The following is a 27,860-nucleotide window of genomic DNA, read 5'->3' on the forward strand; positions in this document are numbered from 1 at the left end:
CTGCGGTCTTGGTGGCGCGAAGGGAGAGATCCGTCGCGCTTCGCAAATCCGTGATTAACTCAGCGTCACAGCATTTCTCGTCCATGTCGCGGAAGAGATTAGCTTGGAGGATTTGCAGCACGGCCATAGAGTGCAGAGCGGACGCAGCTTGACCGGAGGCAGCGAAAGCGCGGCCGATCAGCGATGACGTCACTCTGCAGGCCTTAGACGGGAGGGCAGCCTTTGAGCGCCAACCAGAAGGCGGGCAAAGGTGCGCTGCGACCGCCTCTTCCACCGGAGGGATAGCGTTGTAGCCTTTCTCGGCCGCGCCGTCAACTTGTGAGAGCGTCGAAGAAGCCTGAGACGAGACCCTCGCGGAGAATGGCGCGTTCCAGGACTTTGCGAGCTCCTCGTGAAGCTCCGGCAAAAAGGGTGCAGTCCTGGAGGTGGGCGCACGGCGGCGACTGTTTAGGAAGCATCCGTCAAGTCGGTTCGGCGCTGCCACCTTGGGCGGGGCCCATTCGAGGCCTAGCTGCTCGACAGCCCGGGTGAGAAGGCGCAAGAGTTCGGCGTCCTCACCCGCTCGAGAGCGTCCGGAGCCCCGGACTGAAGAGGACGCGGAAGACCAGTCCTCGCTGTCGGAAGCCATGATGGAGCAGCTGTCGGCGCGTTCCGCGGCCGCATCCGCCTCATCCCCGGAGGCGGCAACAGAAATGGCGGCCTGGGGTGGGGGCGGGGAAGGCGAGAGTGAAGCGGGCGGGAAAGGTTCCGGCGAGCTTCTCTCTGCGAGCTCCGGAGTCCGCTGCGAGCGGCGCTTCTTCTTGCGCGGCGTGGCAGGGACTGGAGGGATATCATCTTCGAACAGGACGAGTCGAGCCCGCAGGGTCGACATCGTCAGTTCTTCGCACTCTTGGCATCCGCCAGCGTGGAGTGCGGCGGCGGCGTGATCACGGCCCAGGCAGAGAGCGCAGATCACATGGCGGTCCCCGGAGCTGAGCTGCGCGTGGAACGAGACATTTGTATCAACGCTCGGCTCTTTTTGTGAAAAGTGTGACGCAGCGGCGACAACACTTTGAGCGTAAAAGGATATGGGGCTGCCGGATAGCAGAGCAGGCACGGAAGGCTGAAGGTGGCGCGATGCTGCCGGCTTCCTCAGGCGCTGTCCTCTGCTTGCTTGTCTGCGCGGTCACGGCGGCGGGTTCCAGATCCAGCGATGCGAAGGGCTTCGCTGAAGAAAAGAAAATCGAATATGCAGCCCGTGAGCCCTGCTTATATACACGTGGCCACGCCCCACCTATAGGCAAATGAAGCCAGGTGGGCGCGAAGCGCCCTCATTGGTCGCCACGTCACGCGGGCTCACCGATAGGCTGCTGCAGTTGCCAGCAGAGCAGCCAATAGCACGCTGGAATAGCCTGCTATGGTCTGCCAGGCTGCCGCACTGCGTTGACAATGTTACAAAATTAAGGATAATTTTGGGTTTTTCAGAAATCTCGAAGAAAGAATACTTTCCCGTAGCGTAAGGAACTTACGCAATACGAGAGAACCTCTCGTAAGAGAACACGAAAACACCGTTCTGTCGGGAGAGAGAGAAGCCGCAGTGTGTGCCCGAATAATAAATAATTAGCTACACATCAGAAATCACTGATCACAGAAGGAACTGAAAAAAGACTTGAAACTGCCAGAAACTGCCAGCATTCACTCGTTCACAACCCATGATCTCGCGAGCGTTTGCATGGGCGTGCCAGATTCTCTGGGCGGAGGAAAGGGAGGTAACCGTTCCTGCTTGGACGTCAAACCAGGAGACTTCAGGATTGGCTCGTCTGGCCTGTCATTTTCTCAAAGGCAGAGAAATACAGCCAGAACTCGGGTTTACACCAATCAACATTTCTATCCACTTGGGGACAATATTCAGGCTAGGGGAACTCATATTAATGTTGAAAAACCTCATAAAATGAAAATGTCATGCCATGGGACCTTTAAAGGATTAGTTCAACTCAAAATGAAAATTTCCTGATAATTTACTCACCCCAATGCCATCCAAGATGTCCATGTCTTTCTTTCTTCAGTGGATTACATAAAAGCGTTTGTATTAGTCTTCGAACTTCGCTTTGTAAACAATGGGGCGGTACTTCTGCCCACGTTTGGCGTGACCTTTTCAATGTATATGTTATGTAATGCTTGGCTCGTTGCAGACAAGATTGTGGTTAAAAAGTATATTCATTTGAATTTTTTTTTAGAAAATGACATCGTTTTGTAAGATAAGACCCAATTCCTCAGCTGGGACCGTGCAGTACAATTTGAAGCACTTCAAAGCCCTTTGAAACTGCATTGATTTTGACATTCACCCCTTGGTTGCAATTGGAGAAAAATGCTGAAATGTTTTCCTCAAAAAACTTAATTTCTTTTCCACTTAAGAAAGAAAGACATGGACATATTGGATGGCATTGGGGTGAGTAAATTATCAGGAAATTTTCATTTTGAGGTGAACTAATCCTTTAACAGGATCAACTAAACGCTGGGTTTTCAAAAGTATGTGAAGTTCGTGGCGTGTTGCAGTAAACTTGCACAACATTCTTGAATTAATAATTTATTAGATGCACAATGGTCATGGAACATTGACTGGAACATTTTCACAGCAACATCAAAACAAAAACATAGAATAAAAGCATTACAACCTCTATAAAATTTAAATAATAAATAAAGTTAGCTTCAGAAGTTTGATGTCATTATACATTCAGGTGGTCCTGAAAAAATGCCTCTTTTGAGATCTGTTCAGTGAAAGGTTCTTTGGACATCCAAAAATTGTTCTTTTATGGCATCGCTGCGAAAAACCACTTATGAAACCTCTATTTTTAAAAGTGAACCGCATACCAGAGTGAGTTACAAGATAAAACACTCTTGAAACTGTTAAAATCATATTAGTGTTTTGAGTGTGAAATTGTTCAGTGTTTGGCTGTTTCTGCACCACCTTGACTGTCAGGAATTACAGATGTAGTGAACAATGTATCGAGGTTTGATCACAGCTTTCCCAGTACTGAGGTTTGGTAACTGTAGCACCACAGATCATTTGACTGTCACACTTCCTGTTGCTCCACAGACAATACAAAGCATTTCCAGCATGTGGACAGTGAATGGTTAACAGTAGTTCTTCAGCAGTGAGATTAGTGTATGCAGGAGTATCTCGGCTGAACAGGCGTCTTCTGTGACCTGCTGTTACTCCTGTGCACATCACACAAGAATTCATTCCAACTTTCCAACACGCAGGTTCATTTCTCACTTTCATAAAAGCAGGAATATGTTGTTGAGCTTGTTTGTCGATGATGTCTTCCCCTGCATATTAGATCTTGTGACTCATTAGAATGTTTTAAATCTATGCTGAAAAACACACCTCTACACAGTGGCATACAATTGCCCCTAAGTTTTGGGACCATGTTCAATGTTGTATTTGGAGTTGCTGTAATGTTATGTGCTTATTGAGTAATTTTAAAGCTGGGCATACACTGCACGATTTTTGTCCGATTTCGAGCCGAATTCTGACTCGTGCAACTCTTTTTTTTTGGGTCGGGCTGATTTCCAACTTTGCTGTGCGTCGTTTGTCGTAAGGTGTTTGTGCAGTGTACAGGGGGAAATGATACGCGATAAACCTCTCCCGATTGGCAATAGGATGGTCAGATGAATTTCTGGCATGTCAGGCATGTTACTTATTTCACTTTCATACTTTATTTACTATTATTTAATATTTACTTAATTTTATTATCATGGGAAGTGTGAACTGTTTGACAGATGGTGATAAAGAAAAATGTCAAACGAAATTTTTTTTTTTTTTTTTTTTTTTTTTTTATCATGAAGGCAAGTCAGTGGATATCACGCAATGTGCAAACGCAATATACGCGAGAGTTATGTCGGTGAAGTCTCAAACCCAGTCAATTGTTCACTACAGAAAGTTAAAGTAAAATCTGACGAACTTTCGGCACATATTCTCACAGAGACAACGAGAGAAAAAAGAAAACGTAGCCTATAACTGTCTTAATTTATTTTATTAATATTTATCTTGTGGCCCATATAGCCTAGTGAAAAAAATTAGAAGACACGTAGGCCTATTTCGTGTTAAAGTGAAACAGTCAATCAGAGCAGAATACCACATTACTATTCATGGCCCTTCCAAATAAGGCAAAAACAGAGCATTTCATTCTAGGGACAATTTCTAGGGTTGTAAATGGACCTGTAAAACCATATCTGGACAAATTTTGCCCTTAAATAAGCCACATACCCTCTATGTAGATATCAGAGAACAATTTAAAATGTTGTTTCAACTCATTCTAGGGCACCTTTAAACAAGTAATATTTTAAATAAAGCTGCTCTTTTCATTGAGACTGATATTATTGCAGTGTTCTGACATATTATATAGACTGTTAATAATTTTAATTATAGGCCTATAATTCATTGTATAATCGGCCTAAATGATTCTAAATAATTGTATTTTAATGAGGTGTTGGTTATGCATGCGTTATGAAATTGTTGTGGGGTCAAACGAAATGTTATATTAATTTAATACTAAACGTAGGCCTACCCTAATAATAATAATATTAATAATAATAATAATAATATAATACTAATATTCTAATTAGTGCTGGGCAAATTAACGCATTAACGCTCTTATTCATGTAAATGCTTTTAAACCATCTAAGCAGGACAAGACACAAGAGAATGCGCTGTATGTCAATGTCTTGTCTGTGAGGGTACGTCTCATGTCAGCTCATTGAGGGACACCCTGACACACACAGACAGACTTGCGTCAGTCTCGTGCACACATCGAGTTCTCTTTCGCTCTTGAACAAACAATAACAACAACACAGAGAATTTTGCCAAAACGCCAGTTTTGTCGAGTATTCTCATATTAGTATCTTATATTAGTTAAATAACGTCATAAATTAACTTGTGAGAAAATGAGATGCGCGTGACAGCGCGTCAGATCCGCGATCTTAAAGTGACAGGAGCACTGATGATGTCTGTCATTAATGTTCATCAAAGAACAACGGGAACAGAGAAAAGAGTAGCTTTAATGATGATTAATCTATATATTTTTTTCATTTATTATTTATGCAGTTAAGAAAGGTGTGTGATAACTATTATATTTCTGAATATGTCTAACAGCGAAGGGCACAGGTAAATATAACATTTATTATAATGGGTTTATGTAAAGATTGTTTTAAGTTCACTTAAACTAAGTTGTTTTTTTAAAGTCTAATAATGTTCAAATTGGCAGCTTTCAGTTATACTGTAATGTAATGTCATTAATGTTTCATAGAGAAATTAGTATCAGTGATACTGGCCATTACAACACATATTTAAAATATGCTGTCTTTAAATTGTTTCTACATTAATTTGGAGAGTAACTGAAATTAATACAATATCATATACCCAAAATATTAAAAATGTGCGATTAATCGCAAATAATTACAGAAAAAAATGTGATTAATTAGTTACTTTTTTTAATCGATTCCCAACACTAATTTTAATACATAAATTGGAAATGCTTAATCCTCTTGATATCGGCAGCTGATGCGTTTGACCATATGGCTATCGCTTCATACACCATATCAACCTGGCACGGGGGTTTATCGCGCAAAGGCTAGATTTCACACGTACAGTGTGAGCAGCAAGTTGCGCTAGACGATCGGACCGCACAGTGTGAGCACATAAATTGTGAGCTTTGGCTTTACATCACATGCAATCTACTCGTACAGTGTGAGTAGGTAACCTTGCAAAAATCGCACAGAAATCGCACAGTGTATGCCCAGCTTCAGACATGTAAAGCACTTTGTTTGGCCAACTTGTGTTGTTTTTAAATGTGCCCGACAAATAAATGTTGATTGATTGATGTCACAGCGATTGGCACTGGTGGGAATGTCTTATCTCATTAAACTGAACTCGTCGCCTGCTGCTCATTCCCTCCATCAAGATCATCTCCATTCAACAGTGGCGTAACAACAGTCGCTTCTTCATTCACTTGGTTTGCTGAGGAATCTGATAGAAAATAAAGAGAAAATCACAGAAATTAAAACAAGAGAAAGAAATTATTTTGCTAAAATTATATCTACATATGGATGATGTTACAGGTGTAACAAAAAAGTGTAAACAAAATATATATAGCTAATATTTTTACAATATGAATTACTACAGCTTTTTCCTTGAAAACCTTGAGGAAAAATATTAGGGTAAATTAAAATATTAGGACCAAAATAAATCCTGGTCCTGGTCCGCTTAGTGTTCACATTGGCATTTTAACACCGAACCTAAAGACACAAAACAATGCTGGGCTAAATGCGCTTGTTGTATGTGCGTAGCTACGTATGATGGTATTTTGAGCTGAGAACTCGTGAAGAGCTTATAAAATGTGTAAAGGAGTCAAAACAGCCACAGGAATCCCTCCGTCACACACAAATGAATATCTGCTGTGAGGAGAAGCAGTCCTATGGCAAGCCTTTTTAACATTTAATCCTTAAAACTAACTAGTATCTATTTCATGCTATTTGTACTTATTTTTTAGATATTAGTATCTGTTCCATTAAGCACTAGTACTTCTTCATTAGCTACTAGTGCTTATTCTTTAGATACTAGTGCTTATTCTTTAGGTACTAGTACCTTTTTAAAGATACTAGTACTTACTCATTAGATACTAATTCTTATTTATTAGCTACTAGTACTTATTCCAATAGTGTCAAGTATTTCATTATACTTAGTTTGTAGCAGTAAATGAAAAGATCGACCAAAAGTTCAGTATGGAGTACCTCAAGGCTCAGTACTAGGACTGTTGCTTTTCACCCTGTACATGCTACCATTGAGAGATATCATTAGGAAGCATGGCGTTAGTTGTCACTGTTATGCTGATGATACCCTATATTTCTTCGCGCCCTGGCGAAACTTACCAGTTCACAAAACGGAAACGGAATGCATAGCTGATATAAAAAATTTAAAAATGTAATTACAAGTAATTTCCTACTTCTTAATTGTGAAAATGTGAGATTTTAATTATTGGACCAAAGTCTCTGCACGTAATAACCAAGAATACTGTCTAACAATTGATGGCTGCTCTGTCAAGTCCTCGTCATCAGTGAGGAACCTGGGTGTGCCCTTTTGACACCAATCTTTCATTTGAAAGCCACATTTCTTGCATCTGTAAAACCGCATTCTTCCATCTTAAAAATATATCTAAATTATGGCACATGCTTTCAATGCAAAATGCAGAACAGTTAGTTCACGCGTTCATGATCTCAAGGCTAGATTATTGTAATGCTGTATTTGGTGGTTGCCCTGCACACTTAGTAAATAAAATTCCCTCCCTATTCTAGTTTATGCTACTCTAAGTAATGTCCAAAACTTTTGCCTCTTCATGACTGATCGCTTCCTGTATTCCTCAGATGTAAGTCGCTTTGGATAAAGGCATCTGCTAAATGAATAAATGTAATTGTAAATAAATATAATAATAGCCTACCATTTTATTAGCATTAGAGTAAAAAAATATAATGCTAAAACATGCTAATTTATGTCAGCAACATGCTAATTCTTACAAGCAATGTGCTAAAACATGCTAGCAACATGCTAATTCATGCTAGCAATTTGTTAAAATATTCTAGCAAAACATGCTAATGCATGCTAGCAATGTCTTTCTCTTTCACCTTCACTAAATTCAAAGCCTATAAAACTTTTTAAACGTTCATATGGCTTCTTCAAGCCAGCATCAAAGTTTGTCCCAACAAACTTTACACAGTAGTTACACTTGTTAATTTTCAGTAAATGTACAATAAAAAGAAACACTGTAAAAATCACAGTGTAAACAACAAGTTCTGTCTGACCAATTAAAAAGACAGACAAACTACTTAAAAAATCCACTGACATCTGATCCAAAAGTCCAAAAGGCAATTTTGAAATGTAATAAAAATTATTTTCATTGCAAAACTGTGAATTCTAAAAACTTTCGCACTGCTCATATAATCTGAAACACGCAAACATAGACAAGTGGAACACAATGTTGGAACATCATTGAGGACTTTTGTTGTATAAATAAATATATAGTTTTTATAATAAATGTTGCTCCACTCACCAGTGACAGTCACATTGAAACTAATGAATGTGGTCTGTTCGTTGTTGATGATCTGTAGATTATAATGTCCAGCGTCATTGGTTGTGATGTTTTTGATGGTGAGAACTCCATTCATCTTGTTCAGCTCCACTCTGCCTCTGAATCTCTCACCAGTAGTCGTCCCTAAATCAGTTTTAATAACGAGCCGGTTTTCAGCTCCAAACGTCCACAGTATCAGATCACCTGTCGGTATTTTAGCACCAGTCTGGAGAAGGACAGGACTTCCCGCCTCCACTGAGAAATACAGAAAACAAATGTTTTAATGAATTTAGATTGCCTTTTCAACATCACATATATGTAGATGATTTCTTTCTTTTTTTTTTAAAGCAGAATGTGCTGTAGTATTTACTGTTCAAAATTCTTTGTTTTAGACTCTAATTCATGACCAGTGTTTTGTTTTGCTCGATCTTCTTTGTGCTTCTGCGTTTGTCAATACGCAATGCTTCCAGGGTTCAATGGTTACTCTTTCACTGTAAATCGATGTGTACGGCAATCCGCCAGAAGCTAGTTATTTTAGTCTATAATGTTTTAAAAACAGATATTTTTCTTACACAAACGTGCCACTTTGCTACAGAAGGCCTTTATTAAAGGGTTACTCCAGTGATTTAGCATTAAGCTTTGTTTTTAAACTGGGTCATTTATGCAGTAGAAATGTGAAATTATTTTTGAATTTGGTGCCTTCTAGACTGAGAAAAGACGGAAAATGTATTTTTGTCTCATGTTGATGAAAGACAACAACTCCCAGAATGCACTTGCTTCGCTGCCCTACAAGGCCACTCCGTACACCGTCGTTTTGATCTTCATAGTAATACAGTCATTTCGTTCAGTTAAAGAATAAACACTACAGTTAAAAACTGAACGTGTCTTTTCAATAAAGTGTGAGTGAGCCGGACGAAAGTCACGTCACAGACGCAGCAGTGTCAGATTTCATTCGAGCTGAGCAGAGCTGAGGTAACGTTAAGCGCCAGTCTGGCACGTTTTCAGAACGCATATGAAAGCTAAACTATCACAGGAATTCATTGAAAAGTTGAAACACTCACTTTACTCTGCACCGCGCTCCGTTATGATTGTCCGTGCGGCCTTCTGTGTCTTACATTCTGTGCGTGAGATCTCTCCCCTGTGGGCGGGTTGATAACACCCGGAACAGCTCCATCTAGTGGCTGTAGTCTTTAGCCTCTGGCCAAAAAACTCAAAATGACGATATTTGCATCATCTGAGGATTTTTTCCAGAAATAAAATGCAAAATTATCTCGTCTCAGGGGGATATGAGGGGGAAAAGTACCATCATTTGAATATACTACCGGGTTTCTATTGATACCAAGCCTAATGCTAAATCACTGAAGTTACCCTTTAACCCCCCGGAGCTGTGTGGAGCAGTTATATGATGGATAGAAGCACTTTTATGGACTTCATAAACGTCAATAAATTCACTGCCATTATAAAGCTTGGATTAGCCAGGACTTTTTTTATATAACTCTGATTGTGTTCGTCTGAAAGAAGAATGCCATATACACCTAGGTTGACTTGAGGGTGAGAAAATCATGGGCTATTTTTCATTTTTGGGTGAACTAACTGTTTAACACATTGGAAGAGTTGATATACTTTACAGTTACACCGTGTCTACACCGGACGCGACCGTTGATGCGTCACGTTGCATTTGTCCTTCATGTCAGTACATCATAAATAGAGCGAAGCTTCAGTTTACTGTCTGGGATTTGTTATGTCGCATCGCGCCGCATCCAGTGTAGAGAACATCACTGATTAAAATGGGTTATATTGGCTTCTGTTGCATTGCGCCGTTCGTGTCCGGTGTAGACACGGCTTAAGACTGTATTTGGTTCTTATGCTGTTGCTGATCTTGAGTTTATAGAGTCCAGAGTAAATGGTTCTGATGTCACTGATTGTGAGATCTCCATTATCCTCATCCAGCCTCAGTTTCTGAATCTCCCATCAGCACCCACCAATGTAGATGACCCTCTGGTTCCCCCATTGATTTCAGCAATGCGATTGTCTTAAAGGGTTAGTTCACCCAAAAATGAAAATTCTGTCATTAATTACTCACCCTCACGTCGTTCGAGACCCGTAAGACCTCCGTTCATCTTCGGAACACAAATGAAGATATTTTTGTTGAAAGCTGATGGCTGAGAGAGGCTTCAGATAGGCCTCCATTGGCATTCAGTACATTTACACTCCCAAGACGGATAAAAGGCACTCAAAACATCGTTACAAAGTCCATCTCACCACAGTGACTCTACAATAATCTTACGATGCGACGACAATAGTTTTTGTGCGCAAAAAAAAATCAAAATAATACCTTTTTCCAACTTGTTACTGCCTTCCGTGTGTGCCTCCACGACGCATGCGCGAGAATATGACGCAGATCCGGCGTTCGGACAGATGACCCAGAAGTGATTTGTTTACAATCAGAGGAAGACGCGCGTATCTCAGCTGTTGGATTCTACATTGATCGTGCTTTAGGTCTCGGCGTAGTGCTCAAAATGGGGTTAGAGTGTACATTTCATGGATTCCCGAACCCCGGCGCTACGTTATATTCTCGCGCATGCGTCGTGGAGGCACACGCGGAAGGCAATAACAAGCTGGATAAAGGTGTTATTTTGATTTTTTTTGCGCACAAAAACTATTGTCGTCGCATCGTAAGATTATTGTAGAGTCACTGTGGTGAGATGGACTTTGTAACGACATTTTAAGTGCCTTTTATCGGTCTTGGGAGTATAAGTGTACTGAATGCCAATGGAGGCCTATCTGAAGCCTTTCTCAGCCATCAGCTTTCAACAAAAATATCTTCATTTGTGTTCCGAATATGAACGGAGGTCTTACGGGTCTCGAACGACATAAGGGTGAGTAATTAATGACAGAATTTTCATTTTTGGGTGAACTAACCCGTTAAGTTTCATAGCACCACTCTATAGTATCATTACCCTGCATTTCAATACGCCCGGTGTGTAGAGTGACATAATTTCCCTCTGTCTCTGTCACTGTCTCTTCGTTCTCTTCACCTGTCACAGTTACACATAGAAACAGAGAAGATAAATGTTTATGAGTGTGCGGGTGGACATCTCAATTACATACAGTCATACCAACAACACCATAAAATCCATATGACTCATGCTATATTCCAAGTCTTCTGATTGAGGAACAGACTAAAAAATTGCAGGTAATGCCACACATCTCAAATCTCATTCTCTTTTCTGCACTCACAGTTTTTTAATGTAAGTTGCTATGACATTGTGGCGAGGGGGTGTGGTTCAGCAAGTTCTGCGACGGGAGAGAGAGCCGGGGGACGAGCAACGTGTGTAAGTAGGTCAAGTTAATGACAAACACCTGTGTCTCATTTCAGTAATTGCCGTGGAGAGACCAGGGCCTGTATTTTTCAAGCTTCTTAGGCCCTGTCCACACGAACACGGGTATTTTCAAAACCGCATCTTTTTCTATGCGTTTTGGCCGTTTGCGCAAACGCAGTATCCGGACACTGAAACCAAACTTTTTTGAAAACTCCTGCCAGGGTGAACATTTTTAGAAACTGGTGTCGTGTGGACAGTAGGGGTGTAACGGTACACTAAACTGATGGTTCGGTACGTATATATTACTATAGTTTTGAGAGTGCTGTGAACGTGATTTCTTTGTGTTTATTAGACTGTTAAATAAAATACGAGTTCCAGTCACACAGACCCTGTCTTCTTCCTTCCATCCTCTAAACGTCATCACAGATATATTTATGCCATTTAGTGTCCTACATGTTAAACTTCCTTCAGTACATCGACAATTTTGGCAAATTAATATTCAAATTAATGTTTATTTCAATCCCTTCCACCCACTACACTCTATTTCATTTTAAGCGTTTGAACTCAAGGTCTCACTCAAATGTTAAAAAAATAAATGCATACATAGGGAAAGGAGTTGCAAAAACAACTGCCTTTCACAACTGTGTCAAATGTCAATTTTACATGGAAGGAATTTTCCAGGACAACAAATTTAATGGTGACACATTTTTTGAATGCAACAGTCAAAATAGTGATGACATGCAGAGCAGAAGATTAATTCACAAATCATAAAGCAGAATGTGCTGTTGTTCTTAAATGTTCAAGCCATGGAAAGATTGATTTATTAAAATAAATTATTTCAAATTACAAACTATAGGGCTGGGCATTTGGCACAGATTTGATTCAGTTCGCTTTAACTTTTTAACTTTTTCACAATATTTCATGTAGTAAATGTCAATTTTTCTTAAGAAAAATATCTACGTAATGATGTCTCTCTTGGTCCAGACTTATTTTTAGATATAATAATCAACAGTCAAATACAAAGCTGTAAACAAACATTTTAAATATTTAAATGTTTTTCTTTTCTTGTTACTCCAATTTGTTAAATATAACAGTGGCGTAATAAAGTTCTGTTTTCATTAGATTTATTCAAACATACTGTTACAATCCACGCCTGTCCCGAACTCCATTTCCCATGATCCTCCCTGTCTCACACCTTATTGCACTTCCTCATCATCTCTCCCGCTCTCCCCGTATTCTCTGCTGATCTAGCACTCCTTTATATTGAACTCACTCCCTGCACTCCTTGTCCATTGTTGTATGTTATTCTTACATGTAAGTGTTCTGTTTTCAGTTTGTTAATTAAAACCCATTTTTATGGAAGCCCTGGATTTCCTCTTCTCTGCTGCACCACTACACAACCGTAACAGAACAACGGACCCAACTGCCAGGACTTCCATTCTCAAGATGGATTGCTGTGTTACCCCAATCTCTCCCGTGTCTCCACTGATGGAGTCTGCAGCGGTGGATCGCCTGTGTGGGCTCAGACAGGACGGTGGCCCGCTGGAGAGGTATGTGGAGGAATTTACTGAGCTAGCTTGTCTGGTGAACTGGCCAGATGATCTGTTGAATGCTATTTTTTTCTGATGGGTCTGGGTGAGGACACCATTCGCTTCCTTGAACCTGCTGTTCCTTTTCCCTAGTTGAAACTATCAGTCTAATTTGATTTCTAAATTGTTTCGCGTCTGTAAATCGAGAGGTTCAAGAAGGGAAGTGTCTTCCTCGTCCAGCCCCCTCAGAAAAACACACGGCCTGGTCAGTTCACCTACAGCCAGTTTCCTCCACCTATCCTTCCAGTGGGCCAGTGGGTCCTGCCAGCCCCAAAGCCCAGACGGCCGAGGAAGGGCCACTGCTAAGCCCTCAATTCCGGGCGAGGTGGCCGCGGCCGCACCAGAGCCACAGGAGAGCTAGCTAATTGACTTTTGGAGTGATCCTGCCGCTCCAAGTCTCCCGGATTCCGCTCCAGGCTTCCAAGACTCCGCATACCCACTCTTAGTCTCCTAGAACCTGCTCCTAGTCTCCACGAGCCAGCTCTAAGTCTCCTGGATTCCGCTCCAGGCTTCAGAGAACCAGCTCCTAGTCTCCTGGATTCTGCTCCAGACCTCAAAGCTCCCGCTCCAGCCTTTCACAGGCCGGCTTCAGTCTTCGGCAAGGCCGCTCTAGCCCGCAGGGCCGCACCAACCCACGAGACCATCCCATACCACAAGACCTCCACTCCACCCCTAAATTCCCGAAGAATTTTTTTTGGGGGGTGGCTATAAACCTGTGGGTGGGGCTCCTGATCAGCCCGAGGCTCCTGACCCACCATGGCCGCCCACAGCTCCTGACCCGCCTTGGCCGCCTGACATCCTAGTCCCGCCTTGGAGACCTCCGTACCTGTCTGCACCTCCCCCGCACCTGCGTGTAGGTCTCCAGGGTGCCTTGTATTATTTTAATGTATTGTATTATTACATTACCTTGCATTTCAATACGCCCGTTTTGTAGAGTGACAGAATTTCCCTCTATCACTGACTCTTTGTTCTCTTGACCGGTCACAGCTACACATAGAAACAGAGAAGATAAATGTTTATAAGTGTGAAGGTGGACATCTCAAATACATTCATACCAACCACACCATAAAGTCCACATGACTCATGCGATATTCCAAGTCTTCTGATTGAGGAACAGACAGAAAAAGGGCAGGTAATGCCACACATCTCATTCTCTTTTCTGCACTCACAGTTGTGCTTTGTGCTTTGCTATGACATATTTAACAATTGCCATTTAGTGTCAAGGATGTAAATCTTACTGCAGTACATCGACAATTTTAGCATAACATTGGGGAAGGGGGTGATTATCAGTTTAATTACAGTGTTCGTTACACAAAATTGTCATCTGACGCAAGAAGACTAGAATATATATATATATATATTTATAGCATTGTTTGGAAAAATGATAGTGCATTTATTTTACTTCAACTTCTTTGAGGACCTCCATGACGAACTATCAAAGTCATGTAGTAAACCATATACAGTGAGGAAAATAAGTATTTGAACCCCCTGCTATTTTGCAAGTTCTCCCACTTGGAAATCATGGAGGGGTCTGAAATTGTCATCGTAGCAGCATGTCCACTGTGAGAGACATAATCTAAAAAAAAAATCCAGAAATCACAATATATGATTTTTAAACTCTTTATTTGTATGATACAGCTGCAAATAAGTATTTGAACACCTGTCTATCAGCTAGAATTCTGACCCTCAAAGACCTGTTAGTCTGCCTTTAAAATGTCCACCTCCACTCCATTTATTATCCTAAATTAGATGCACCTGTTTGAGGTTGTTAGCTGCATAAAGACACCTGTCCACCCCATACAATCAGTAAGAATCCAACTACTAACATGGCCAAGACCAAAGAGCTGTCCAAAGACACTAGAGACAAAATTGTACACCTCCACAAGGCCGGAAAGGGCTACAGGGAAATTGCCAAGCAGCTTGGTGAAAAAAGGTCCACTGTTGGAGCAATCATTAGAAAATGGAAGAAGCTAAACATGACTGTCAATCTCCCTCGGACTGGGGCTCCATGCAAGATCTCACCTCGTGGGGTCTCAATGATCCTAATAAAGGTGAGAAATCAGCCCAGAACTACATGGGAGGAGCTGGTCAATGACCTGAAAAGAGCTAGGACCACCGTTTCCAAGGTTACTGTTGGTAATACACTAAGACGTCATGGTTTGAAATCATGCATGGCACGGAAGGTTTCCCTGCTTAAACCAGCACATGTCCAGGCCCGTCTTAAGTTTGCCAATGACCATTTGGATGATCCAGAGGAGTCATGGGAAAAAGTAATGTGGTCAGATGAGACCAAAATAGAACTTTTTGGTCATAATTCCACTAAACATGTTTGGAGGAAGAAGAATGATGAGTACCATCCCAAGGAACACCATCCCTACTGTGAAGCATGGGGGTGGTAGCATCATGCTTTGTGGGTGTTTTTCTGCACATGGGACAGGGCGACTGCACTGTATTTAGGAGAGGATGACCGGGGCCATGTATTGCGAGATTTTGGGGAACAACCTCCTTCCCTCAGTTAGAGCATTGAAGATGGGTCGAGGCTGGGTCTTCCAACATGACAATGACCCGAAGCACACAGCCAGGATAACCAAGGAGTGGCTCTGTAAGAAGCATATCAAGGTTCTTAGGTCTCCAGGCCTAAACCTAATAGAGAATCTTTGGAGGGAGCTCAAACTCCGTGTTTCTCAGCGACAGGCCAGAAACCTGACTGATCTAGAGAAGATCTGTGTGGAGGAGAAGGGCCAAAATCCCTACTGCAGTGTGTGCAAACCTACAGGAAACGTTTGACCTCTGTAATTGCAAAGAAAGGCTACTGTACCAAATATTAACGTTGATTTTCTCAGGTGTTCAAGTACTTATTTGCAGCTGTATCTTACAAATAAATAGTTAAAAAAAATCATACATTGTGATTTCTGGATTTTTTTGGTGGACATGCACCTACGATGACAATTTCAGACCCCTCCATGATTTCTAAGTGGGAGAACTTGCAAAATAGAAGGGTGTTCAAATACTTATTTTCCTCACTGTACCTCGTGTGTGTTTGTGCCCTCGACATCGACTTTTTCGACTATCGTGGGTGCGAAAGCACGTGGGTATACGGAGATGCCACAGGTGGAAGAGGCGCTCGCAGGCGATCTCTCGCCTGGTTCCGCATCTTCACTTAAGAAACCTGTCCTCCCCACGAAGCCGTGTAGAACAACAGGCTGACCTTCTGAAGGGTTTGAGTGCGGGGGACGATTGATGGGGAAGCTTTTGCCGAGCTTCGCCAAGCCACAGATTTATCTCTCCGTGATACCAAGCAAACGGCCCGTGCCATCGGCCATTCAATGTCTGCTTTAGTGAGCACAGAGAGACATCTGTGGCTTGATCTTTCAGGAATTAAGGATAAAGAGAGAGTATTTCTGTTAGATTTTGTAGTTCTTTGTAGTTTTTCATGTTGATTAGTTTTCCCAGGTGTTTCCCATTCACCACTCCCGTTATTTTGTTAGCCATGTTCCCTTGTGTGTGTATGTGTGTGTATGTATGTGTGTATATATATATATATATATATATATATATATATATATATATATATATATATATATATATATATATATATATATATATATATATATATATATATAAATATAAATATATAATACCCCAGTGATTCAGTTGTTCTCTGTCGGCCGTTGTTTAATGTCATGCAGGTTTTCTTTGTTCCCCAGGTTTTCTTTTGTGGTTTTTCTGTGTTATTTTTTTCCTGGTTTGTTGATTGTTTATTTTCAGTAAAGTTTCCCTGCATTTTGATCCCTTATCTCTGCCTGCCGCCTGTTATTTCCTGTTTCCTGACAAAAGGTCACGCAAGACGTAGGCAGAAGTACCGCCCCCATGTTTACAAAGCACTCGTATGAAGACTATTACAATCATCCTTTAGCAAAAAAGGTTAAACAACAACGTTGGACGATTTAAGTTGGAGATGGAGTTTTTTTTGTAAAGGGCATTTGTATTAGTCTTCGCACGTTCGCTTGGGGCCGTACTTCCGCCTACGTCTAGCGTGACCTTTCCAACGTGATTAAGCAAACCCTGGCACATCGTGGATCAGCGCAAGATGAGCAATATAGGTTAAAAAGTATAAAAATGTTTATATTTTCTTGAAAATAGCCGATGGTTTAGGATAAGACCCTATTCATCATTTAGGATCGTGTAGAGCCTCTGAAGCCCTTTGAAACTGCATTGATTTTGACCTTCAACCTGTTGGTTGCCATTGAAGTCTATTATGTAAAGAAAATTCCTGGAATGTTTCCTCAAAAACGTAGTTTCTTTTCAACTGAAGAAAGAAAGACACGAACACCTTGGATGAGATGGCGGTGAGTAAAATATCAAGACATTTTCATTTTAAAGCGAGTGGCGTAAGTCAGAGCAATTGTTTGTTTGCCATGGGGGCCGTAACAGAGGTTCTGCCGCCACCAAACAAACTATGTCTCATTGGGTCAGAGATGCTATTGACTGTGTCTTAACTGTCAGACTTTAACTTCTGAGTAGCTAGTAGCTTGTCAAACTACAGTTTCAGAGTAGCTTCCCCAACACTGGATTTTAAATAAAATGGAAAAACAAGTAATCCAAAACAAGGACTATAATAGACATCAATTAAAAATCAAAAGGAGATGGAAATTCTGGTTAAAGTATATAATACTTACGTTTTTGCTTTTTTAATTTAAATTTCCTTCTGATATAGTAAATCAGTGCAAAAGCTGCGACTAGCAGAACAGGAACTAAAACACCAACAACTATCCCTGCTATAGCACCTGAAGACAGACATGGGACAGCTATAAAGGGAGACAGTCAAGGTGTCAGTCAATGTGATGATCTAAAATGCCTTCAAATATATGCTAATAAAACTGTATGCCATTACAATGAGTTACTCAGATTGACTCACCATTGGCATTGACAGAAAGAAGGAATCGCTGTGAGCTCTCAATGCCTCTGAAGTGTAGTTCATAAAGTCCAGAGTCTGTGGTTCTGGTGTTTGTGATGGTCAGAGATCCAGTTTTATCCAGCTTCAGTCGATCTCTGAATCTCTCATCAGCATCGTTTAATGAGGTCTCGTTAGTTTCAACATCGATTTTAGCCAGGAGGAGGCCTTTATCTCCAAACCTCCACAGTATCAGAGCATCATTGTGCATTTCAGCATCAGTCTGTAGAGTGACAGGATCTCCCTCTGTCACTGACACTGACTTCACTCCATCCGTCTCAACAACCACGCCTGCAAAACAAGAAAAAAGTTATCAAAATGTGTTTCACAACGTTTGATAAATTTGGAAATTGTTAATCCCATCATGAAATCCTGTGTGTGTGTGTGGTGCAAAACCTGGAAACTCTCACTCAATAAATGCTTAGACATGTGTTGGATATTCAGATGTGTGGTTTGAAATCATGACAACAGAATAACCATAATTACTAACCCAGGGTAAATATGAGCAGTGTGAAATAATCCAGGGTTTAAAATGACCAAATTATTAACACACTGATCTATCTATTAGCTGCTTTTCCACCATCAGGCCGAACGGCTCTAAGAACGGTATTATCAGTTCCGGCACGGTGCGTTTACAAACCGTTCTCGGCCTGGAATTCTCAGCATGGTTGAAGCGTGCTGATGGAATGCGTGTAGTTATGTCGCCACTCAGGATTGGTCACTTGTCAGTTTCTCTGTAGCTGGCCAAACATTATTTATAGAAGTTTGTTTACGCCACTGAATAAAAAAGGTAATTGTGACTGCAAAAAAATTCAATTTTTTTCTTGCAATTCGGAAATTTTTTCCTTAGAATTCCGTGATATAATCTTGCAATTTTGAGTTGTAAAGTCAGAATTGTGAGATAAAAAGTCAGAGATAAGAAATTATCAGAATTGGGACATGTACTATGATTCACTATTGTAAGCCCATTATAAGCGTTTAAATTTTAGACCTAGCGGAATGGTTTTCACATGAAATTGCATACATATGTAACTCGTCCCATGTGTGTCTCGTCATATACGTAAATAGAAAACAGTTGCTCCGATTACTTTGATGTGAATTATAAAGTCAGAATTCACAATTGTACAAGGTCACAAGTGTAAGAAAATGTCAGAATTGTGAGCTGTTTTTTCCCCTCAGAATTAGACTTATAACTCACAAATATACAATTGTGAAAAAAGTCCAAATTGCCAGATAAACTTACAATTGTGAGGGAAAAAAAAGTCTGAATTGTGAGATATAAACTCGCAATTGTGGGGAAAAAAAGTCAGAATTGTGAGATATAAACTTAAATTTGTCAGAAAATGGTCACATTTGTGAGATATAAACCCGCAGTTGTGAGGGGAAAAAGTCAGTAGTGTGAGATGTAAACTTACAATTGTGAGAAAGTCAGAATTGTGAGATATAAACTTAGAACTGTGAGAAAAAAGTCAGAATTGTGAGATATAAACTTACAATTGTGAGAAAGTCAGAATTGTGAGATATAAACTTAGAACTGTGAGAAAAAAGTCAGAATTGTGAGATATAAACTTACAATTGTGAGAAAGTCAGAATTGTGAGATATAAACTTAGAACTGTGAGAAAAAAGTCAGAATTGTGAGATATAAACTTGCAATTGGAATAAAAATAGTCCGAATTGTGAGATCAATTTGCAATTGCGAGTTGTAAAGGCAGAACTGCGAGATAAGAAGCTGAAATTGTAAAAAAAATGTCAGAATTGTGAGGTATAAATCAGAACACAGGTGGAGTAGATCATCAACACCTCAAAAGCATCACAGTTGTTTCCTCTTCCTGGGTCAACATAACATTCAGTAACACTGGTTTTGATTTATATGCGGTTATTGTTTTGATTGTTTTACATTTACGCAAGCAATCTTCTATCACTTGTTTCTGCTTCTTCTTCCCCTGTGTTTTTGATCAGGAGATTCTTTACTAGAAGATACATAATAGTGCCCCCTACCATATAACAGTGAAAACATATAGACGGAAAATTCTGCCAATGGTGGGGAAAGAGTAGAGTAGATTTGAAGTAAATTCCTATGTACACTAAGTGGACTCATTCATTAATTTCATTCATATGTATTATTTGACCACCAGTGGACTAGCCTACACAAAAATTCAGATACTCAGAATTAGGAACAACTCTGCTTTCTTTATAAATCAATATTTTCAAAAAATGTAAGTTTTTAAGATTGTATGTAAAACTATGTGAAAAAAGTATATTTAATAGGCTGCTCAATCAAAAGAGTTGTTGAACTACAACAGTATACTTAAAATACTCAATTATACTTTTATCTCAGTCAAAAGATTGAGTGCAAGTATAGGCCAAATATACTTGTACTAAATCTTTTCTGTCAGTATACGTCAAGTATACTTAGAGGAACACGTCGACTTTTTTTTCACCGTATCCCCCAAAGTTACGACAAAATTAATGTGTTTAGATAGTGTGAGATAAATGCCGTATGTTTAATTTCACGATAAGTGTGCGATTTAATCACAATTAAAAATGTAATCAATTGACAGCCCTAAACTATACACATCACAAAATGTTTGGTGTTATTTTGTCACTTATTGAGCAGTAGGCTAGCTGGAGCCGTTTACCTCCTGTCTTTGTGCTAAGCTAGGCTAGCGGTGGGTTCGTCAGATAGAGTTATGGCATGCACAGAGTTGAGAATCATATGTATGGACTTATCTGAATAATTATATGGTGAATAAGCTAAAGTCCCAAAAAGTCGGCGTGTTCCTTTAAGTGCAATTTAAAGTTTATTTCTCAGAAGTATAGGCTACATCAAGTATATTTCTGAGAAGTTCATAAAAAGTAGACTGAAAGTATACTTTCTCATGTTTAGTTTAAAAGAAGTATACTAATAGCACATTTGAATAAACTTCTTTTTCGTTAAGGGTAGCTAGGCCGGATCGGCACGAAATGGAACAGTTAAGCAATGGGAACAGCGGAAAAGACTTGAGATACTCACCACTGACAGTAACATTAAATATCTTTATCGTAGTCTTTTCTCTAGAGATGGTGAGTTTATATTGTCCTGAGTGTTTGATTCTGGTGTTTCTGATGGTCAGAGATCCAGTGTTTTGGTCCACCTGTAATCTGCCACTGAATCTCTCATCATCTTTGGTGACAGAAAATGAAGTCAAACATCCCTTTTTCTCTATGTGAGATATGGGAGAGTCTTTAGGTCCAAACATCCACAGTATAGTATCATCGTTCAGTATTTCAGAAAGATTAGTGTGTAGAGTGACAGAATCTCCCTCCATCACAGACACTGGCTCAGTTTCATCTGTCTCTGAAGCAGACACACCTGGAAAGCAGAACCAGTTTCACTGATACCACACTAACTGCAGCAAACAGATTCGACTAAAGTCATTGTGTGCTAATGAAAAGACAACCAGACCCAACACAACAAAGCTAATCATTGAAACAATATAAATGTACTTGCAACACTGCATAAGCAAGTAAGACTTGTTTTCATAGACTATATTTTGAAAACAAATATGTTGTCTTAGCCTACTGTACTGTCAAGTGGATGTTTAGACAAAAAATGCATTATCAGAATTAAAGCCCCCCCCCCCCCCCCCCCCCGTTTTTGTTATATTTCATCTGCCATCATTCAATCATCATTCAATCTTGACATCATCACAGAAGCTTGTCAATGTATATCGAAACCGAAAGTAAAGTCGAGGTTATACTTACCATACATTAATAATAAGGACAGAAAGACCAACATGCTCCACGTGTTTTTGTAGAGTTTTTGTAGAGAATGTGACTTTAATAAAGTTGATAAACGAGATTTCTATATTTTAGTGTTCCGCCGAATCTCCTGTTTGTGGTCCTAAAGCCGCACCGAGACTGATTAGCCTGAATATTAAAATCAAAACACACACACACACACACACACAAAGAGCACTAAGTAGACGTCTCACCAAGTGACAATTACGACTTTTCTCAACGGTGTGAATGATGTTTAGAGAAGATTTTTACCCTTGAAAGAAATAGAACAGAAATGTCGGCATCTCTCCTGACAGGGCAGAGGGAGTGGAACGACGTAGGCCTACACGTCAGCTTTCTATCTCTTGTACCTATTACACTAGGCTATACAATTTCCTATAGGCTACTCTCGCGAGAAAACGTAGGCGTAAGTATTTTACGAATGTGCCTTGGTGATGCCTTGAAACAGAGCGCAACAAACTGCCAGACTCAGATTTCACAAGCGCGGCTTCCTTAGGCCTACGTCATTTTAATCATTCATTTACGAATTTTGTCCCATGAGAACCAGTCAGTGTCTACGATTTTTACCTGATCTCGGATCAGTTTTATGCATTTGTAGACATTTAATGACACTCTTGTAGCTATAATACAAAGGGTATTCACAGAAATAGTTCACAGACTTACTCTCTCTCTCTCTCCTGTCCACCTGTAGCCGGTGTGTGGTGAGCTGCCGTCGCATCATCCAAGTGGATGCTGCACACTGGTGGTGGTTGAGGAGAGACCACCAGTGACATGGTTGTAAAGCGCTTTGGGTTTACAGTAAACAGTAGCCTAGTATCCACTTCATATTAAATAGTATTGTTTATTGCATTTATTAAATTAAAACATTGGGAAATGTAATAAAAGGTGTTGCATTTCTTCTGTCCAGCAGGGGTCACCAGCGTGTGGCGCTTCGAGTGCTTCGAAACTGAATCATTTTGAGAAGCAATTGGTTCAATTGATTCAGCGTTTCGAAAAGCTTAGTTTCTCCCATCACTATCCATTTATACCCCAAACTCCTCTAATAAGCGCTAAGTCTGTGTTTGACGAGGTAGCAGTCCAGTGAACGCAGTCAAGTAAAGTGAACTTCAACTGATATCCCCTGCTCAGCGAGTAGGGAGCAGTGAACACTGCACAGTGTCATAGATATCGTGAAGTGTCGTAGATAGCTAGGCCTACTGACAAAAACTCAAGAACACATATTTTCCTAGTTCCTAGGATATTCCATCTATGTACAATATTCCTAAACGTAGGCTAAATGTATTCATTGTCAACAACTTGCCATGACATCCGGTAACTAATGGGAACGCCTTAGCGAAAATGTAGGCACTATTAAATACTTTTATGTTCTGTGAAAATGTTTAAGGAGGATTTATATTTATATTGCTTTATATTTTTAGATTTTGACATCACATCTATATACATTTTAATCTCTTTTTCGAGGACTATAAAAAGAGGTTTGCCTTTTGTAAACTTGCATTTATGAATGTGAAATTTACATAAAAATAAAATAAAATGTATAATAAAATCGAAATCCTTTAAATAGCGTTCTTTAATATAATAACCCAAAATTACATGTTTATAAGATCAAGAAAATGTTTTTAAAAGATTATCAGCAATGAAAACCTTCACAGTATTCCAGAAATGCTGGGTATATTGACAAGACCAAAAAAAAGAGAAATTGTTTCCGTGTAGTTTCCTAAAAAAAAGCATTTTAAATCGATATCAATTTTATTTTTTGTAGAAAATCTTTCATAGGATAAACTCTATGATTTAATTTAAATAATATTTCCTTGACCTTATTAGTAAGGAGGAATTTTTGAGGTAAGAAACAGCGCTAGCCTACTTGTGCGCAGCGCAACTCGCGAGCTCTGAAGTGTTTACTTGCTGACTGAGTGTCTCGATCACGCGACTACACAGCCGGTGAGAAGTGTTCGAGTTCGGAGCAGTTCTCTCCTGTACGAGCTACAAATCTCTCTGTGATTTAATTTAGTTTAAAGCCAGTCAAAACAGCACTGACTTAGACAACATCACTAACGTGCAAATCACGAGAAACATTTAGTCAGAAATGTAGGTTAAAGCTGCACTATGTAGCTTTTCCGTCCACTAGAGGTCGCCTGTTCAAAACAAAGGCGTAGTTTGATGACACCACGTTTGAGCACAGACTCTTGGGACAGGTGGTCTTCACCTCACAGCCGGTGGGAAAGAATCGGGATAGGACTGGAGCAGAAATCATGTTCATGGATGCGATTATTAACGTTACTGTAGTATGAAGCAAAGCAGGAGCGAGTGTTGTGGAGCTGAGCAAGGCCGCTGGAGCGATTGTTAATGAGAAGAGCGACAGGACTTTTATTATGACACAGCCACTTCCGGTTTTCCGGTCATGAGTTGAGGTAACACAGCTCTGTTTATCATATTAGACACATCTGAGTGGTGTGTTGAAAATTATGTTATGACGTTACTCTGTGCGTTCGCTCGGCGGCTGCTATGACACTTGTTCACACTGTAGTGAGAGTAAAGCGTTTCTGCAGAATAAAACCGCGAAACCGAGGGGAACGTAGATATGACGCAATCGACAGGGGACTCGCTCACACGTCCCGGTTCCTCGGTTAAAATAGGAATTTCTCACAATTTACAAATAGTTGGAAACATTTGGGATATTATAAGTACTCAACTGAACAAAATGTATAACACTGGCCTAGTGGTTTTTGGATATTTTACTCACAAAATTTTACATAGTGCACCTTTAATATCAATTTTTTTAGGTAGCCTATTAAATGAGTAATAAAGGCCAAATTGCAGACAATTTTCGGCATAATCTCACAGCTTTGAGCATTTGTATTTATATTAATTGTGTTTATAGACTATACCATAAAGCCATTCTAGATATAGAAACAATATTTTTACTTTTTACATGTATAGTGAGGTGCCATATGTGGTTTTAACTGTGGTGATCTAAATAGAGTACTCGTTATACTTATTTAAATTTAAATTTTTAAATTTCACAGTTTAAAAACAAGGTTGTTAAAAGTTTTACAGATATTTTTGTGTATCAAATTTACATAGGCCTATGTGTCTATTCAAGCTACTCTGCTGTCATTTATATATATAGTAGAAAAGGAACCGGCCCCCAGGTGTTCCCACAACATCAAATCCGGCCCCCTTTTAAAAAGGTTTGGACACTCCTGCTGTATGCATTTGGCGACATACAGCAACAAAGTGGGCGCTTGACGTGAACTGGCGGATTTAGAGTGGTTTACTGCGTGATTAAGGTGGTTGACAAACGACTAAGGAATATGGTTAATTCCTTTATTTTGTTCTTTGTGTGCTTGTGGCGTCTGGTTGGTAAGTTATGAGTGTTTTTTATTATGACGTCCGTTCATTTTTTGTAAATAAACTCTTAGCATTATGCTGGTTTTAATAAAATAAAATAAAATTAGGGTGATTTCAGGGTGATTGGCACTTTTTGGCATTGAGATGACTTGGAAAAAGTGTCCCAATCACCCTGCATTCACCCTAGTATCTCTTTAATATCTTTACAAACGTAATGTATTTGTTTTGGGACCTGCTGAGAATTAAAGAGGAAGAAATTCCAAAAACAAAATTTGATATTTCATTTTTAAATCAGTCTTATCCAAAAATAATTGTTGTAGTTTCACTTCTGTTTAAAGTGAGTGCTGGAGGAAAATTACCTTACACTGAACTCCTGCTGAACTTTTATTGTTATTCTTTAAAAGTTTACTATTCATTCAACGTTCACTAAAGAATATCTCTGCATAACACAAACTGATAACTATAAGTTTGGTCATCATCATTAATAACAAACATCATGTCTGTTACAAAATATGTTCCCCCTTCTTTTCTGTAGACGTGACATATGAAGTGAAGTCAGTGTCAGTGATGGAGGGAGATTCTGTCACTCTACACACTGATGTTACTGAAGTACAGCAATATAAGTTAATACAGTGGATGTTCGGAAACACTCGGATAGCTGAAGTCAGCAGACACACACAAACCAACTTGACGTATGATGGTCCGGATGGGAGATTCAGAGACAGACTGAAGCTGGATCAAACTGGATCTCTGACCATCACAAACACCAGAACCACAGACTCTGGACTTTATCAACTAACAGTTATCAGCAAAGAGACCAGCTACATGAGTTTCAATCTCACAGTCTGTGGTGAGTGGAGAATAATATTAAATGGTTATTTTCTGCAGAATTATTGTGTTTTTTTTATTGTGTATCTTGTTGTTTATATATTTATGTGTGTGTATGTATCTTGTGCTCTTTTCGCTATTCCTCCATTTTATGATATCTCAATGGCTTTGGTTCCATTTAAAATATGAATCCACTATAAATTAAGATCAGAAGTGTGTGTGATGAGACTGACGCCCCAGTAACATGTCATGCCATAATATTCTTCATCACCAGAAGGATCATCAAGCACCATTTTACTGTCATCCAGCTGTGCAATGAACAATTCAACCGTCATCCAGACTGAGAATGTCAACAATACTGAACTCCATCAGCCGTGTCCAGGTACGTCACTCTCATACTCTGTTAAAATGTGTTATGTCAGTGCTATTAGTTATTATAGGTGTTGTTTTATGTCACTGCTGATGGGTGCTAAACCATCAACCACATAAGCCAATTCAAAGAGCAAGATTTTATTAACAATGCATTTATGCATTTGGCAGATGCTTTTATCCAAAGTGACTTACATGGCATTCAAGGTTTATGTTTGATCAATTCATGCATCAAGAAAGATTGAACTTTTGTGCACATAAGTGCGTTTGCTTTCTATATGTGATTTAACTGGAACATATAACCGACCGCAGATGAGCAACAGAAACTTGAAGCAGGTGTTGGAGTGTGAGCGTGAGTGAGGTGTTGCTCAGTCTAGAAAACATAAGTCCTCGAGTTAAAAAAAGAGTCACATAATCACACAGGTTTCTAAGAGAGCTGAAGCTCTTAGAAGACTCTATAATTATATTGTATTCATTATTTTAAACAATACTAGCAAAAATAAGTAAAAAAAAGCTAAATACACAATTCTGATTCTGAGTTTTCCTTTTTTTTCAGACCACATCCAATGTTGTGGTTTTACTGAAACTGTGATTCGATTGGTTATCTCTGCTCTGGTGGGCGTGGCTACTGTTGCTGTGCTGGTTTATGACATCAAGTCTACAAGAAGTGAGCTGATCAGAACAGAAGAGACCGGATATCACCGTCAGACCCGTGGAGTAAGATCAGACCAGTATGAAATGAGCAGAAGGTTTAGTTCCAGATATGTTTGCTAAAGTTTGCTTGTATAATCACGAAAATAAAACATGCATTAATACTCAGATTTCCTATACTAACACAGCTGTTTATTAACAGATTTGTTTTTAATCCATTGTGCATTTATTAATTGCATTTGCACAGAATATAGTTTTTTATTGATCTATTAAATTAGCCTAAATTAGTGGCTGCAAACACAATTAATTTTAATAATTAGCACGACATGTGGTGCCATAGAATGAGCTCATAAGCTATTGTGTGTGTTGAAACCCTTGAAATGACTCTTGGTGAATGTTTTGGTGACTTTAAATAAAGATTTTGTTTTACAACAACTATTGTCCACTTTTATTACACCTTTAGCTCCAGAGTTATTTACATCTGTACAGCTGTGGTTTGATCTGATGGGTGGACAAGCTATGAATGAGTCCAGAATTAAGGAGATTGGGAAATTAAAAACAGTTAAATTAGTTTAATGGCAACATACCTGATTAATAGGAAGGCAAACGTTTATGCAGATTTCAGAACCACATTATCTTCACTAGTTCTGCCATATAAAGATATTACTACTTATAGCCACTAGGTGGAGCTCCAACAGTGTCATTTGTTTCAGGAGACACCTGAACTGTACATTATGACCACAGCATGGCAGACACGATCAGCGAATTACTGTTCTATACAGTATATACTGCATGTATGTATATATAAGTGTTCTTAATGTGAAATACTAAATCCTACCCCAAGGTTCTAATTTTATCTTTTCACTTCAAAATAAAGACTTTTATACCACAAATCCAAAAACATTGGTGTGT

General features: G+C 39.7%; 2 protein-coding genes across 3 annotated transcripts; one reads left to right on the plus strand and one right to left on the minus strand.

The window, feature by feature from the left end:
- Positions 1-5,900: 5,900 nt before the first annotated feature.
- Positions 5,901-22,467, minus strand: LOC307120792 (uncharacterized protein; the record flags this gene model as incomplete). Its single annotated transcript, XM_079807969.1, has 7 exons — positions 5,901-6,007; positions 8,085-8,357; positions 11,063-11,140; positions 13,921-14,001; positions 17,933-18,259; positions 20,983-21,321; positions 22,413-22,467. The coding sequence occupies 7 exons, from the start codon at positions 22,465-22,467 to the stop codon at positions 5,901-5,903; spliced, it is 1,260 nt and encodes a 419-aa protein (XP_079664095.1).
- On the plus strand, positions 16,898-27,379 carry LOC307120392 (uncharacterized protein). Of its 2 annotated transcripts, none has more exons than XM_079807413.1 (4): positions 16,898-17,363; positions 25,636-25,950; positions 26,203-26,310; positions 26,854-27,378. In XM_079807413.1, the coding sequence occupies exons 2-4, from the start codon at positions 25,668-25,670 to the stop codon at positions 27,069-27,071; spliced, it is 609 nt and encodes a 202-aa protein (XP_079663539.1). In that variant the 5' UTR covers positions 16,898-17,363; positions 25,636-25,667; the 3' UTR covers positions 27,072-27,378. The 2 variants fall into 2 exon arrangements, with proteins under 2 accessions (XP_079663539.1, XP_079663538.1); XM_079807412.1 differs by lacking the exon at positions 16,898-17,363 and adding an exon at positions 24,960-25,112 and having other exon boundaries at positions 26,854-27,379.
- The last annotated feature ends 481 nt before the right edge of the window (positions 27,380-27,860 follow it).

Source organism: Gobio gobio, assembly GCF_949357685.1.
Source record: "Gobio gobio genome assembly, chromosome: 24".
Lineage (NCBI taxonomy): Eukaryota > Metazoa > Chordata > Actinopteri > Cypriniformes > Gobionidae > Gobio > Gobio gobio.